Below are 16,881 nucleotides of genomic sequence, written 5' to 3'. Positions count from 1 at the left end.
ATCACCAAATCAATATCATTTATAATAGCCCCCAAGAAGATAAAATACTTAGGAATAAATCTAACCAGAGACGTAAAAGACCCATACAATGAAAACTACAAGACACTACTGCAAGAAACCAAAAGAGACCTGTATAAGTGGAAAAACATACCTTGCTCATGGATAGGAAGACACAACATTGTGAAAATGTCAATTCTACCCAAAGCAACCTACAGATACAATGCACCCTCGATCCAAATTCCAGTGGCATTTTTTAATGAGATGGAGAAACAAATCACCTACTTTATTTGCAAAGGGAAGAGGCCCTGGATAAGTAAAGCATAACTCAAGGGTAAGAACAAGATGGGAGGCCTCACATTACCTATTACACTGTCACAGTGGTCAAAACAGCCTGGTACTGGTACAACAACAGATACATAGACCAATGGAACAGAATTGAGAATCCATACGTAAATTCATCCACCTACTAGCAGCTGATATTTGACAAAGGCCCAAAGTCCGTTAACTGTGGAAAAGGCAGTTTCTTTAACAAATGGTGCTGGCATGACTGTATAGCCATCAGCCAAAAAATGAAACAAGAACCATACCTCACACCATGCACAAAAACTAACTCAAAATGGATCAAAGACCTAAATAGAAAATTGAAAATGATAAAGATCATGGAAGAAAAAATAGGGACAATGCTAGAAGCCCTAACACATGGCATAAACACAATACAAACCATAAGTAACAATGCACAAACACCAGAAGAGAAACTAGATAAATGGGAGCTCCTAAAAATCAAACTCTTGTGCTCATCAAAAAATTTCACCAAAAGAGTAAAAAGACAACCTACAGACTGGGAAAAAATTTTTGGCTATGACAAATCCAATCAGCATGTAATCTTTAAAATCTACAAGATACTGCAAAAAAAGACAAATAACCCAATTAAAAAATGCACAAATGCTATGAACAGACACTTCACCAAAGAAGACATTCAAGTGGCTACCAGATACCTGAGGAAATGCTCATGATCATTAGCCATTAGAGAAATGCAAATCAAAACTACAATGAGATACCGTCTCACCTCAAGAAGGCTAGCGTTAATCCAAAAAACACAAAATAATAAATTTTGGAGAGGTTGTAGAGAGACTGGAACGCTTAGACACTGTGGGTGGGAATGTAAAATGGTACAACCACTTTGGGAATCGATTTGGCCCTTCCCTAAAAACCTAGAAATAGAAGTACCATATGATCCAGTAATCCCACTCCTTGGAAAGTATCCTAGAGAAATAGGAGCCATCACATGAATAGATATACACACACCTATTATCACTGTAGTACTGTTCACAATAGTAAAAAGATGGAAACAACCTAGGTGCCCATCAATGGACGAATGGAGAAAAAATTATGGTGTATTCACACAATGGAATACTATGCAATGATAAAGAATAACGATGAATCCTCAAAACATCTCAAAACATGGATGAATCTGGAAGGCGTTATGCTGAGTAAAATTAGTCCATCACAAAAGGACAAATATTGTATGAGACCATTATTATAAGAACTCAAGAAAAGGTTTAAACACAGAAGAAAATATTTTTTGATGATTAAGAGGGTGGGATGGAGGGAGAGGGGAATTCACTAACTAGATAGTAGGCAAGAATTATCTTAGGTGAAAGGAAGGACAACACACAATACATGGGAAGTCAGCACAACTGGACTAAACCAAAAGCTAAGAAGTTTCCTGAACAAAACCGAACACTTCGAGGGACAGAGTAGGAGGGGCAGGGGTCTGGGGACCATGGTTTTGGGGGACATCTAAGTCAATCGGCATAACAAAGCTTATTAAGAAAATGTTCTACATCCCATTTTGTTGAGTGGTGCCTGGGGTCTTAAAAGCTAGTGAGTGGCCATCTAAGATGCATCAATTGGTCCCAACCCACCTGGAGTAAAGGAGAATGAAGAACACCAAAGACACAAGGAAAATATTAGCCCAAGAGACAGAAAGGGCCACATAAACCAGAGACTTCATCAGCCTGAGACCAGAAGAACTGGATGGTGCTTGGCTTCCACCAATGACTGCCCTGACAGGGAACACAACATAGAGTCCCTGATGAAGCAGGAGAAAAGTGGGGTGAAGAACTCAAATTCTATTAAAAAGATCAGATTTAATGGTCTGACTGAGACTAGAGGAACCCCAGAAAACATGGTCCCTGGACTCTCTGTTAACCCAGAACTAAAACCATTTATGCCAACCTTCAGACAAAGATTAGACTGGGCTATAAGACATAAAATGATACTTGTGAAGAGTGTGCTTCTTAGTTTAAGCAGATTGTTGTTGTTAGGTGCCGTCCAGTCTGTTCCAACTCAGCGACCCTATGTACCACAGAACGAAACACTGCCCGGTCCTGTGCCATGCTTACAATCGTTATGCTTGAGCCAATTGTTGTAGCCACTGTGTCAATCCATCTCTTTGAAGATCTTCCTCTTTTTCACAGACCCTGTACTTTACCAAGCATGATGTCCTTCTCCAGGGACTGATCCCTCCTGACTATGTGTCCAAAGTATGTAAGACGCAGTTTCACCATCCTTGTTTCTAAGGAGCATTCTGGCTGTACTTCTTCCAAGACAGATTTGTTCATTCTTCTGGCAGTCCATGGTATATTAAACACTCTTTGCCAACACCACAATTCAAAGGCATCAATTCTTCTTTGGTCTCCCTTATTCGTTGTCCAGCTTTCGCATACATATGATGCGATTGAAAATACCATGTCTTGGGTCTGGCAGACCTTAGTCTTCAATGTGACATCTTTGCTTTTCAACACTTTAAAGAGATCTTTTGCAGCAGATTTGCCCAATGCAATGCTTCTTTTGATTTCTTGACGGCTGCTCCATGGGTAGTGATTGTGGATCCAAGTAAAGTGAAATCCTTGACGACTTTAATCTTTTCTCAAGTAGATATACAAGACTAAATGGACAGCTCCTGTCCAGAGGCAAGAGGAGAAGTTAGAAAGGTACAGGAGCTGGTTGAATGGACGGGAAATCTGGGGTGGAAAGGGGAAGTGTGCTGTCACATTATAGGGATAGCAAATAGGATCACATAACAATGTGCGTATAAATTTTTGTAAGAGAAACTAACTTGAGCTGTAAACTTTCACATAAAGTACAATAAAAAAGAGAAACCAAATGATGCATTGCATTGGGCAAATCTGCTGCAAAAGATCTCTTTAAAGTGTTAAAAAAGCAAAGATGTCACTTCAATGACTAAGGTGTGCCTGACCCTAGCCATGGTGTTTTCAATCCCCTCATATGCATGTGAAAGCTGGACAATGAATACGGAAGACTGAAGAAGAATTGATGCATTTGCATTAAGGTGTTGGCAAGGAATATTGAATATACCATGGACTGCCAGAAGAAGAAACAAATCTGTCTTGGAAGAAGTACAGCCAGAATGCTCCATAGAAGTGAGGATAGCGAGACTTTGTCTCACTTACTTTGGACATGTTATCAGGAGGAACCAATCCCTGGAATAGGACATCATGCTTGGTAAAGTAGACGGTCAGCGAAAAAGAGGAAGACCCTCAAACAGATGGATTGACACAGTGGCTACAACATTAGGCTCAAGTATAACACAGATTATGAGGATGACACAGTTTCAGGTAATGTTTCATTTTGTTGTACATATGGTCGCTATGAGTCATATGTACAACATATGACTGTTGTCTCAATGGCACCGACCAACAGCAACATAGATATCCTCTTGTTCTTTTTCTTCTTCTTCACAAAGAATCAATTTTCAGATTTTTAAATTTGCTTTAATTTTTTTAGTTTTATATTTTACCAATTTTGGCTCATAGCATTATCATTTTCTTCCTTTTACTTTGATTTTAATTTATTAATAGTTCCCTAAGTGTTTAAGAGTTTGGTTGCTAACCCCAAAAAGTCTGCAGTTGAAATCCGCCAGCCACTTCTTGGAAACCTTGTGGGGGCATGTCCTATAGGGTTGCTATGAGTTGGAAGCTACTTGATGGCAACAGGTTTTAATATTTAAGGTGGAAACTTGAAAAATTGGTTTAAAACTTTTTTTCTTTTCTAATATAAGGCCTTAAAGCAATAAATTGTCCTCCTTGCACTGTTAGCCATGTTCAACAATTTTTGTATGTTATTCTTATTGTTCATTTGCTTTAGAAAACATTACCACATGAATGCAGGGAATAGAGGTGATATGTGATTAACTCTTTTCATTTTCTGCACAACTTCTCTATAAACCAAAAACTGGTCTCAAAATAAAGTCTATTAAAATATTTTTCAAATATTTGAATATTTTCTAGGCAATTTTATTATTGATTTCTAATTTACTGTGTTGTGACCAGAACATATAGCCTAAAGGTTATACCAGGAATTGACTGATCAGGTCTAATACCATTTGGAAAATCTCAAGTTTATTAATATTTTTTTATGTACCCAAAATATTTCCTCTTTCAGAATTTAGAACAGAGCACTGCATAACCATGGATAGGCATCAAAATTTCTTCAGCAGTTTATGAATATGCCTTGACTGGATCCAAACCTAGGAATTCAAATCTAGTGGGGCAAGTAGTTTTGGTGCACATCTTCAGTTAAGAAAACACTAGACCAGATAACATATCCCAAATCGTTATCAATTAATTAATTCAGAATTTTAGAATGAAAGCAATGGCAGACTTTTGTGATGGGAATTTGTGTTTTAATCAATATGTCAAAATACTTTTATTTTGTTTTGTTTGCTTGCTTCCTTTCATACTTAATGGTTCTGGTCTATCAAAATAAGCAACATACTGTGTTAGTACGTATGTGTGCACACCTCATTCATCATCATCTATAGCTCTTTGTTCATAATGTAATGTGCAATGCAGTATAATCTTTTTCTACCAGATCTTACTATTTGTCTCCATTACATATAAATAAAAATTAGATTATAACAATCTCCTTTGTGGGAATAAACATGTTCAGATAGTACTAACACAAATATAAACTTCTACATAGAAAATACTTTGCAACAAAAATTAATTTCTTGAATTTTCCTATAGAGAATATAAAACTCAAATTCTATGCATTACTTATGGTGCACACTGACTTACACATACACACAGATTCACATACACACATATATGCCATGTAATGATTTGGATTTGGCTAAGTTCTTATAATATTTAGAGGATATGATTTTGCATGATGTTTTCAACAATTATGTCTTTGTTCAATTTAAATTGCAAGAGAATTTTGAACATGCAGTGAGGGAAATTAAATCAATTATGATTTTACAATTTTTTCAAATGTAGTATATATTCCAGATGGGGAAAGTTGGTGTATGTGCGTATGTTTGTATTTTGGTCCACCATGGTTTAGGTTTGTTCAAGTTTGTGTTAAAAATACACATTTTCTTACCTTTGCTTTCTTAGGGATGAAGCAATCTTACATAATAATGGAAACCTGAGAATGCAAAATATTTCTCAAGTTGTTGGTGGCAAATGGTAACGCATAAAAATAATCATTAAATACATTAATTTTGTATAAAATCATTAAAACCTCTCCCTTTTGTTTTAATAGCCAAAAAATAAACTTTGGAACATATGATAATTACATTCCAGGTAAGAAATGTGACTTAGATATTCAACATTTATGTTAAAAATATGTGATTAATTTTAGGGGTAAGTGATTATTATCTTTCATTCAAAGCAATAAAAAAAACTTTCCATGGGATATTATTAAAAATCAACTTTTTATTTCCAAAGGAACTTTTCTCACGGGCTCAAGATAACACTTTACATATTTTAATTTTTAAATTCAAGGAAGATTAAGCAAATATGTTCAGCAGCATGAAGTTGAACACATTCACATGTTAGAAATCACACAATCAGGTCATTTTACAATTGAAAAGCAATATAGAAATTGGAGAAACAACCTTCCATCCATGTCAGGAATCTCTTCTACGACATTCCTGATAGATTATACCAAGTTTATTCTTGGCCAAAAGTTTCACTACTCCACAAGGCAAGTCAATTTGATGTTGAATGGCTGAAATGTGAGGTGTTTCCCCTCATAGTTGAACTTAAAGTCTGCTGCCCTTTTATAAATTCTTCCCATTGATCCTGATTCTGTCCTTAAGAGATTCACAGGACAAGCCTCTTTCTTCTTAATAAACAATAATATGCCAAATATTTATATACAGTCATATCTCTCATCGGTCTTATTGGTAACCTAACCTAAATGTTTTTAACCATTTCTATTATAACTTCCAGGAAACTTCATCCTCCTATTCACCATTCTGTAGATAGATACTCTTTATTTGTGAATTTTCTTCATTAAATATGTCACCCATGACAATGCCGTTCTTGGGTGTGTAGCATTTGCATCTTGAAAAAATAACTAATAACTAAAAGGATCTTAAATATTAGCACTTAGATTCAATTATATATTTACTAATATTTTATACCAGGCAATGTGCTAAGTACTTCGAGGGCTACAAAGTAGTTAACATATTTTATCCTCTCAGTGTAATTGCATTCTAATCAAAAGAGCATAAAGCAAAAATCTAAGCTGGAAGAGATGGGAAAATTTAAACAGAATCAGTAAAAATTTCTTTCCTTTTCTATTACAAGCTATATTAGTTTTCTCAAAGAGTATACAGTTATTTGTAAAACTGGTCAAAATAGAAATATTGTATTTTATTTTCTCATATTGCCAGCATTTAAAACATTAGCAAATACATTAAGCCATATTGTGAATCATTTGTTTATTCATTTACATGTTATGTATTTTACTTACTACTATTTAAGTTCTGATGAAATTTTAACCATTTACTCCAAAGAGTTTGTTTTGCTTTCTTATTTTAGTCAGTGAATTAAGCAAAAAATCATGGAATCAGCAACACTTTGCCCTTGTATTTCCAAAACCACCCCGGCCAGGAAGGAAAAGGAGATCAATACCTTCCAAATTGCAAGAAAATACAGTTAGTGTAAGTATTAAAAACATCTTATAATTTTACCAGTAATAAACTTGAGAAATCATTCACACACATACAGAGCCACAGACACACACAAACACACACACACACGAGAACTTTCTGCAATGATAGAAATAGTTCATATCTTTGCAGTCCAAAGTGGCTTTTGAACACTTGAAATGAGGCCAGTGCAGGTGAGAAACTGGATTTTATATATTATTTAATTTCCGTTAAACTAAGTTTAAATAGCCCATGTGGCTACTGAATACTATATTGGTAGCACAGTTAAAGATAATTCAAATTTACTATTTGGGGGAAAGTAGATGTACTTTATTTACTTTTTACTGTACAACACTTTCCCTTTATTTCACATTAACTAATTGTTCAGTATCCCCCATATTACAGAACTAATTTAACCGACAAGCACAGAGAGCAGGACAAACTAATGCTGCAGTTAGAGCATGAACAATCAGGAAATATTCCCCAGTTGGAGACGTCCCCTCATTAGACTCATGGAGCTATACATTATACCCTTGCTACATATTATTATACATTATACATGAAGTTGTTGCTTTCTTATATCCTATAATCCAGAGTTCAGGATTTGAGTATTGGAACATAACTATTTCCCATTATTTCCCCACCATGGCTTGAATCCTATCAATGGACAAGAATAATATCAATCTGGAGTCACCCATGGGATAGGAAAATATTCAAAGAAAAGTATCACCAGATAAATGTATCATAAACTCTTGTTCATTATAGGAACATTCATTTTGTCAGGAGTTATCCAAGTTTCTTGTATCTTTTCTATTCCTTTCTTTCTTTATTCAATTTATATTTTAATTGTATGTTAACATTCTTATCAAAATTATCTACTTTTGTCATTATGTTTTGGCATTTATTTGGTTAGAAGTTGAGAACAAAATGCACCATTCTGCACAAATTAATGTCACTAACTGTTACTGATTTTCAGTTACCTATCTGATAATACTTAAATTATATTTTGCCAAGAAAGTGGAATTTCAGGCTTTTACCTTTAAACATGTGTAGCTTTCTAACTTTCAGAGACCTTGAAAGTGAAAATAGAAACCAAGATATGCCTAAAGCCTGAAACTAGTTGTTAAATATTCTGTTGTTGTTGCCGTTAGGAGCTGCTGAATTGGTTCAGACTGATAGCAACCCTACGTACAACAGAATGAAACACTGATGGATCATATGACAGCCTCACAATCATTGTTATGCTTGAGCCCATTGTTGCACCACTGTGTCAATCCATCTCGTTGAGGATCTTCCTCTTTTTCACTGACCCTCAACTTTATCTTGCATGATGTCCTTCTCCAGGGACTGGACCCTCCTGAAAACATGTCCAAAGTATATGAGGTGAAGTCTCTCCATCCTTGGTTTTTTTTTAATTTTGTCCCATACAAAAATTTATACTACATTGTTACATGACTTTAATTGCTCTCCCCATACTGTGACAGCACACTCCTCCTTTCCACCCCTGATTCCCCACGTCCATTCAACCAGCTCCTAACCTTCCCTGCCTTCCCATCTCACCTCTGGACAGAAGCTACCCGTTTAGTCTCTTGTATCTACTTGAACTAAGAGGCACACTCCTCACGAGTATCACTTTATGTCCCACAGTCCAGTCCAATCCCTGTCTGAAGAGTTGGCCTTGGAAATTGTTATAGTTCTGGGCTGATAGAGAATCCAGGGGCCATGCTTTCCAGGGTACTTCCAGTCTCAGTCAGACCATTAAGTTTGGTCTTCTTACTAGAATTTGAGTTCTGCACCCCACCTTTCTCCTGCTCCATCTGGGACTCTCTGTTGCATTCTCTGTCAGGGCAGTTATTGGTGGTAGTTGGGCACCATCTAGTTCTTCTGGTCTCAGGCTGATGAGGTCTCTGGTTTATGTGGCCCTTTCTGTCTCTTGGGCTAATACATTTCTTGTGTCATTGGTGTTCTTCATTCTCCTTTACTCCAGGTGGTTGGGACCAATTGATGCATCTTAGATGGCCGTTTGCAAGCTTTTAAGACCCCAGATGCAACCCAAAACGTAGGATGCAGAATATTTTCTTAATAAGCTTTGTTATGCCAATTGACCTAGATGTCCCCTGAAAGTATGCTCCCCAGACCCCTACCCCTGCTACTCTGTCCCTCAAAGTGTTTGCTTGTATTCAGGAAACTTCTTAGCTTTGGTTTAGTCAACTTGTGCTGACTTTCCCTGTAGTGTGTGCTGTCCTTTCCTTCACCTAAGATAATTTTTATCTACTATCTAGTTAGCAAAATAACCCTCCCCCTCCTTCCCCACCCTCGAAACTATTAAAGAATGTTTTCTTCTGTGTTTAAACCTTTTCTTGAGTTCTTATAATAATGGTCTTATACAATTTTGTCCTTCTGTGACTGACTAAATTCACTCAACATAATGATGTCCAGCTTCCTCCATGTTATGTTTCACGGCTTCATTGTTGTCCTTTATTGTTGCATAGTATTCCATTGTGTGGATATACCATAATTTGTTTATCCTTTTGTACATTGATGGACACCTAGGTTGTTTCCATCTTTTTGCTATTGTGAACAGTGCTGCAAGGAACATGGGTGTGCATGTACCTATTCATGTGACAGCTCTTATTTCTCTAGGACATATTCCAAGGAACGGGATAGCTGGATCGCATGGTACTTCTGTTTCTAGCTTTTTTGGGAGGGCCAAATTGATTTCCAAAGCAGTTGTACCATTTTACATTTTCACCAACAATGTATAAGTGTTCCAGTCTCTCCACAACCTCTCCAGCATTTATTATTTTGTGTTTTTTGGATTAATGCTAGCCTCGATGGGGTGAGATGGTATCTCATTGTAGTTTTGATCTGCATTTCTCTAACGGCTAATGATCGTGAGCATTTCCTCATGTGTCTGTTAGCTGCCTAAATGTCTTCTTTGGTGAAGTACCTGTTCATATCCTTTGCCCATTTTTTAATTGGGTGAGTTGTCTTTTTGTTGTTGAGGTTTTGCAGAACCTAGTAGAATTTAGAAATTAGACGCTGATCGGATCTGTCATAGCCAAATTTTTTTCCAAGTCTGGAGGTTGTCTTTTGACTCTTTTGATGAAGTCTTTTGATGATCATAAGTGTTTGATTTTTAGGAGCTCCCATTTATCTGGTCTCTCTTCTGGTGCTTGTACATTGTTACTTATGGTTCATATTGTGTTTATGCCATGTATTAGGGCCCCTACAGTTATCCCTATTTTTCTTCCATGATCTTTATCATTTTCAATTTTCTATTTAAGTCTTTGATCCATTTTGAGTTAGTTTTTGTGCATGGTGTGAGGTATGGGTCTTATTTCAGTTTTTTGCAGATGGATATCCAGTTATGCCAGCACCATTTGTTAAAGAGACTGTCTTTTCCCAGTTAACGGACTTTGGGCCTTTGTCAAACATCAGCTGTGCATAGGTGGATGAATTTATGTCTGGATTCTCAATCTTGTTCCACTGGTCTATGTATCTGTTGTTGTACCAGTACCAGGCTGTTTCAACTACTGTGGCGGTATAATAGTTTCTAAAATCAGGCAGTGTGAGGCCTCCCACTTTGCTCTTCTTCTTGAGTAATGCTTTACTTTTTTGGAGACTCTTCCCTTTCTGTATGAAGTTGGTGATTTGTTTCTCCATCTCATTAAAAAACGCCAGTGGAATTTGGATTTGGATTGCATTGTATCTGTAAATCGCTTTGGGTGGAATTGACATTTTCACAATGTTTAGTCTACCTATCCATGAGCAAGGTATGTTTTTCCACCTATGCAGGTCTCTTTTGGTTTCTTGCAGTAGTGTCTTGTAGTTTTCATTGTATAGATCTTTTATGTCTCTGGTTAGATTTATTCCTAAGTATTTCATCCTCTTGGGGGCTATTGTAAATGGTATTGACTTGGTGATTTCCTGTTTGAGGTTCTCTTTGTTGGTGTAAAGGAATCCAACTGATTTTTGTCTGTTTATCTGATATCCTGATACTTTCCTGAAATCTTCTATTAGTTCCAGTAGTTTCCTTGTGGATTCTTCGGGGTTTTCTGTGTATACAATCATAACATCTACAAATAGAGATACTTTGACTTCTTCCCTACCAATTTGGATACCTTTTATTTCTTTTTCTAGCCTAATTGTTCAGGCTAGGACCTGCAGCACAATGTTGAATAAGAGTGGTGATAAAGTGCATCCTGGTCTTGTTCCCGTTCTCAAGGGGAATGCTTTCAAAGTCTCTCCATTTAGGATGATGTCGGCTGTTGGCTTTGTATAAGTGCCCTTTATTATCTTGAGGTATTTCCCTTCTATTTCTATTTTGTTGCGAGGTTTTATCATGAATGGGTGTTGGATTTTGTCAAATAACTTTTCTGCGTCGATTGATAAGATCATGTGGTTCTTGTCTTTTGTTTTATTTATGTGATGGATTACACTGATTGTTTTTCTAATGTGTGAACCATCCCCGCATACCTGGTATAAAGCCCACTTGATCATGGTGAATTAGTTTTTTCATATGTTGCTAAATTCTATTGGCTAGAATTTTGCTGAGGATTTTTGTGTCAATGTTCATGAGGGATATTGGTCTGTAATTTTCTTTTTTTGTGGTATCTTTACCTGGTTTTAGTATCAGGGTTATGCTGGTTTCATAGAATGAGTTTGGGAGTTTTCCATCTTTTTCTATGCTCTGAAATACCTTTATTAGTAGTGGTGTTAACTGTTCTCTGAAACTTTGGTAGAATTCTCCAGTGAAGCCATCCGGGCCAGGGCTTTTTTTGTTGGGAGATTTTAATTACCTTTTCAATCTCTTCTTTTGTTGTGGGTTTATTTTGTTGTTCTAACTCTGTTTGTGTTAGTTTAGGTAGGTAGTGAGTGTCTAGAAATTTGTCCATTTCCTCTAGGTTTTCAAATTTGTTAGAGTACAGTTTTTCTTAGTATTCTCTTATGATTCTTTTAATTTCAGTTGGGTCTGTTGTGATATCACCCATCTCATTTCTCATACGGGTTATCTGCTTCCTCTCCTGTTTTTCTTTTGTCAGTTTGGCCAATGGTTTATCAATTTTATTGATCCTTTCAAAGAACCAGATTTTGGTCTTGTTAACTTGTTCAATTCTTTTTCTATTTCAATTAATTCTGCTCTAATTCTTATTACTTCCTTTCTTCAGGTGCCCGAGGGCTTCTTTTGCTGCTCTGTTTATACTTGTTCCAGTTTTAGGGTTAATGTTTTGATTATGGCCCTTTCTTCTTTTTGGATGTGTGCATTTATTGCTATAAACTGACCTCTGAGCACTGCTTTTGCTGTGTCCCAAAGGTTCTGGTAGGATGTGTTTTCATTCTTGTTTGATTCTATGAATTTCTTTTTTCTATCCTTAATTTCTTCTATAACCCAGTAGTTTTTGAGCAAGGTGTTGTTCAGTTTCCATGTGTTTGATTTTTTTTCCTTGCTTTTTGTGTTGTTGATTTCTACTTTTATGGCTTTATGGTCAGAAAAGATGCTTTGTAATATTTTGATGCTTTGAAGCCTTGTTTTATGGCCTAACATCTGGTCTATTCTGGAGAATGTTCCATGTGCATTGGAAAAGAAAGTATACTTGGCTGCTGTTGGGTGGAGTGTTCGGTATATGTCTATGAGATCAAGTTGGTTGATTGTAGCATTTAGCTCTTCTGTGTCTTTGTTGCACTTCTTTCTGGATGTTCTGTCCTTCACCGAAAGTGGTGTGTTGAAGTCTCCTACTACTATTGTGGAGCTGTCTATCTCTCTTTTCAGTGCTGTTAGAGTTTGTTTTATGTATTTTGGAGCCCTGTCATTGGGTGCATAAATATTTATTATAGTTATGTGTTCTTGGTTTATTGCCCTTTAATCATTATATAGTATCCTTCCTTATCCTTTGTGGTGGATTTTACTTTAAAGTCTATTTTGTCAGAGATTAATATTGCCACTCCTGCTCTTTTTTGAGTGTTGTTTGCTTGATATATTTGTTTCCATTCTTTGAGTTTTAGTTTGTTTCTATCTTTAAGGTGTGTCCCTTGTAGGCAGCATATAGACGGATCATATTTTTTTAATCCAATCTGCCACTCTCTGTCTTTTCATCTGTGCATTTAGTTCATTTACATTCAGCATAATTATTGATAGGTATGAGTTTAGTGCTGTCATTTTGATGTCTTTTTTTGTGCGTTGTTCACCGTTTCTTTGCTCCCCTTAATTTTCTGCGCTGAGTCATTTTTCTTTATGTATTCTCTTTTCATCTTTTTCATTATTGTTGATTTTGTGTTTGCTGAGTCTTTATATTTTTCTAGTTTTTTATTTTCACTTGTAGGATTGTTAGTTTCCTTTGTGGTTACCATAATATTTACCCCTATTTTTCTAAGTTTATACCAGTCTTTTGTTCCTTTATATCATCTTGACTTTCTCTCCATATGCAAAATCTATGTCTATGTTTTTTAAGTTCCTCTTTGTGTTTTTAATGTTGTCATCTTTCACATATTGACATGTGATCCCTATTTTCAGTGTTTTAGCTTTGACTTACTTTTGTGACTTCCCTGTCTGGGTTGATATCTGGTCGCTCTGTCGTGTGTTCTGTTCTTGGGTTGTTATCCAATGTTACTGATTTTCTAACCGGAGGACTCCCTTTAGAATTTCTAGTAATTCTGGTTTGGTTTTTGCAAATTCCCTAAACTTTTGTTTATTTGGAAATGCCCTAATTTTGCCATCATATTTGAGAGACAAATTGGCTGGATATATAATTCTTGGCTGGCAGTTTTTTTTCTTCAAGTTTTTATATATGTCATCCCATTGCCTTCTAGCCAGCATGGTTTCTGCTGAGTAGTCCGAGCTTATTCTTATTGATTCTCCTTTGTAGATGACTTTTCGTTTATCCCTAGCTGCTCTGAAAATTCTCTCTATCTTTGGTTTTTGCAAGTTTGATTATAATATGTCTTGGTGACTTTCTTTTGGAATCTACCTTATGTGGGGTTTGATGAGCATCTTGGATAGATATCTTGTCATCTTTCACGATATTAGGGAAGTTTTCTGCCAACAAATCTTCAACAATTCTCCCTGTCTTTTCTGTTACACCCCCCCCCCCTTTTTCTGGTACTCCAATCACTGGTAGGTTATTCCTCTTGATAGAGTCACACATAATTCTTATGGTTTCTTCATTTTTTAAAAATCCTTGTATCTGATTTTTCCCCAAATATGTTTGTGTTAAGTGCTTTATCTTCAATCTCACTAATTCTGACTTCTATTGCCTCAGTTCTGCTCCTCTGTCTTTCTATTGAGTTGTCTAATTCTGAAATTTTATTGTTAATCTTCTGGATTTCTGATTGCTGTCTCTCTGTGGATTCTTGCAGCCTGTTAATGTGTCATTATGTTCTTCTCTAATCTTTTTAAGTTCCTCTATTGTGTGTTGTACATTTTGATTAATTTCCTTCCTAATTTTTTGAAGAGTTCTGTATATTAATCTTTTGTATTCTGCCTCTGGTAATTCCAAGTAATTTTCCTCCTCTGGAAAATTTCTATATTCTTTATTTTGGGAGCTTGCTGAAGCCATCATGGATTACCTCTATATGTGATTTGATATAGCCTGTTGTCTCCGAGCCATGAATAAGTTGTTATATTTATTTTATGTTTGTTTACTGTGTCCTAGCTTCTTGTTTTGTTTTGATATGCCCAAATTGGCTGTTTTGATTATTGAGCTAGTTTGATTATTGGTACCTTTGAAGCTCTAATGTCCTGTCACCAGGTGATTAGATCTGTTACTGGGTATGTGAGCTCAGGAGTCTGCCCACTCCTCCTGAATGGATTCAGCTCAGGTGCCCAGGTACATAGCCACCAAGTGTGTGGTGTAGGCTCTCACTTACAGTCCTAGACAGGAATGGGTGATTCATGTAGACACAGGCATCTAGTTGCAGCAGGGGAACACACTGTGAGCAAGGCAGGGGGCTGATGTTCGCTCCCAAGTGTCCAGTAGGAAGGTGTGTCCCTGTTCCCTAGAGCATGTGGGTGGGTGGGTTTTTCATCTGGACTATGAGCACCTAATGCTGTTGGTTGTAAGGACTGGGGGGCACCTCTTATTCATGGGCCCCTCTCACAGGTGGCAATGTGTTATGGGTGGAGCCACCCCTCCTCAATCCCCTGATGTGAGTAGGTGAAGACCCTGCTTAATGGGCAGAGCAGTGTCAAATGTCAAGAACCTGCCACTTCACAGCTGAAACAGTTGAAGTTAGAGTTCTGGTATATACCCTGTTGCACTGCGGTAATGAGGGCCTACGCTGTTGAGATGGGCCCACACAAGTCTCTGTAGGGGGAAAAGCACTCAAAGTCCATGGATCCCTTATGCCTGTGCCTAGGCAAAGGAGCTGTGCCTACCCTGGGTTCCTGGCTCAGGGGAGCTGGCAGTTTATTTTTTTCCCTGTTGGTTAATTTGTTCAGTCTCCAAGGCAGGGAGAATGGCTCTGGGCCTGTGATGGATCCTATTTCCGGCCCAGGGGACACGGCAATTACTGAAGCCAGACCAGGACCCAGTGCAGAGCAGGGAGCGGTGAGGTAACTGGGATAGAGGTTTTTCCCTAAGGGGGGTGTTTTTGATCTGCTCAGTAAGCAGTACACAAGTACTTATCTTTTGTGGAGGGTTGCTTCTCACTGGTTCTGGGTGGCCGTGTAGACACTGTGGTACTGGGTCTCTCTCGATGCAGAAAAATGTGCCTACCAAGCACGGCTGCTTGCCTGCCTCACTGCTCACCCCCGAGATGATCAGGCCTGAAGGGCTCAGTGTCTCGCTGGGTCAGATCTGGCAACTCCTTGCTATTTCTGAACCATCACTCCTTCCCCCTGCCACTCAATCTAGTTCCTCAACTCTGCCTTTGATGTTCAGGGCTCCCAGATTGTCATATATAATCGAACAACTTATTTTTTGGGTCTTTGCTATAAGAGGGTCCACTGGAAGTGTCTGACTACTGTGCCATCTTGGCCCAGCCTCCTCCACCTTTATTATTAAGAAGAATTCTGGCTGACTTCTTCAAAGACAGATTTGTTCATTCTTCTGGCAGTCCATGGTATATTCAGTATTCTTTGCCAACATCATAATTCAAAGCCATCAATCCTTTTTTTGTTTTAACTTTTTTTTATTGTACTACAAGTGAGAGTTTATAGAACAAACAGTTTCTCATGAAACAGTAGTACACATATTGTTTTATGACATTGGTTAACAACCTCACAACATGTCAACCCTCTAAATTCTCGACCTTTTTTTTTTGGTGAAGATATACATAGCCAAAGATACACCATTTCAAAAATTTCTACATGCACAGTTCAGTGACATTGACTATGCTTTTCCAATTGTGCTGCTATTCTCACTTTAGATGCAGGCTTACAGAACAAAATAGTTTCTCATTTAACAGTACACAGGTTGCCCTATGACAGTGGTTAACAATCTCACAACACATCAACACTATCCTTACTCAACCTTGGGTTCCCTATTACCAGCTTCCCTGTCCCCTTATGCCTTCTGGCCCTTGTCCCTGGACCGCTGTACATCATTAGTCCCATTTGGTTTTATGGGGCTGTACACTCCCAGGCTGAAGGGTGAACCTCGGAGATAATTTCACCATTGAGCTAAAAGGGTGTCTGGGGGCCATACTCTGGGGGTTTTTCCAGTCACTTTAGACCGGTAAATCTGGTCTTTTTATTTTTGTGAGTTAGAATTTTGTTCTACATCCTTCTCCAGCTCTGTCCAGAACCCTCTGTTATGATCCTGGTCGGAGCATTCAGTGGTGGTAGCCGGGCACCATCTAGCTCTACTGGACTCACTCTGGTGGAGGCCTTGGTAGCTGTGGTCCATTAGTCCTTCGGACTAATCTTTTCCTTGTATCCTGTTCTCTTCATTCTCCCTTGCTCCCAAAGGGATGAG

The 16,881-nt window shown here is 37.6% G+C and overlaps 1 protein-coding gene across 1 annotated transcript in view; it reads left to right on the top strand.

Annotated features, from left to right (window-relative positions):
* CYLC2 (cylicin 2) overlaps positions 1-16,881 on the top strand; it is an 85,707-nt gene that overhangs the window by 58,048 nt on the left and 10,778 nt on the right. The window contains exons 2-3 of the mRNA XM_004372362.1: positions 5,572-5,612; positions 6,858-6,979. Of these exons, the coding sequence (XP_004372419.1) occupies positions 5,572-5,612; positions 6,858-6,979 (163 nt within the window). The remainder of the gene's footprint in view (positions 1-5,571; positions 5,613-6,857; positions 6,980-16,881) is intronic.

This window comes from Trichechus manatus, unplaced genomic scaffold (genome assembly GCF_000243295.1).
Source record: "Trichechus manatus latirostris isolate Lorelei unplaced genomic scaffold, TriManLat1.0 scaffold00016, whole genome shotgun sequence".
NCBI classification, from domain to species: Eukaryota; Metazoa; Chordata; class Mammalia; order Sirenia; family Trichechidae; genus Trichechus; species Trichechus manatus.
The sequence above is the reverse complement of the archived record's forward strand: the minus strand, read 5'-3'. Positions and strand labels throughout refer to the sequence as shown.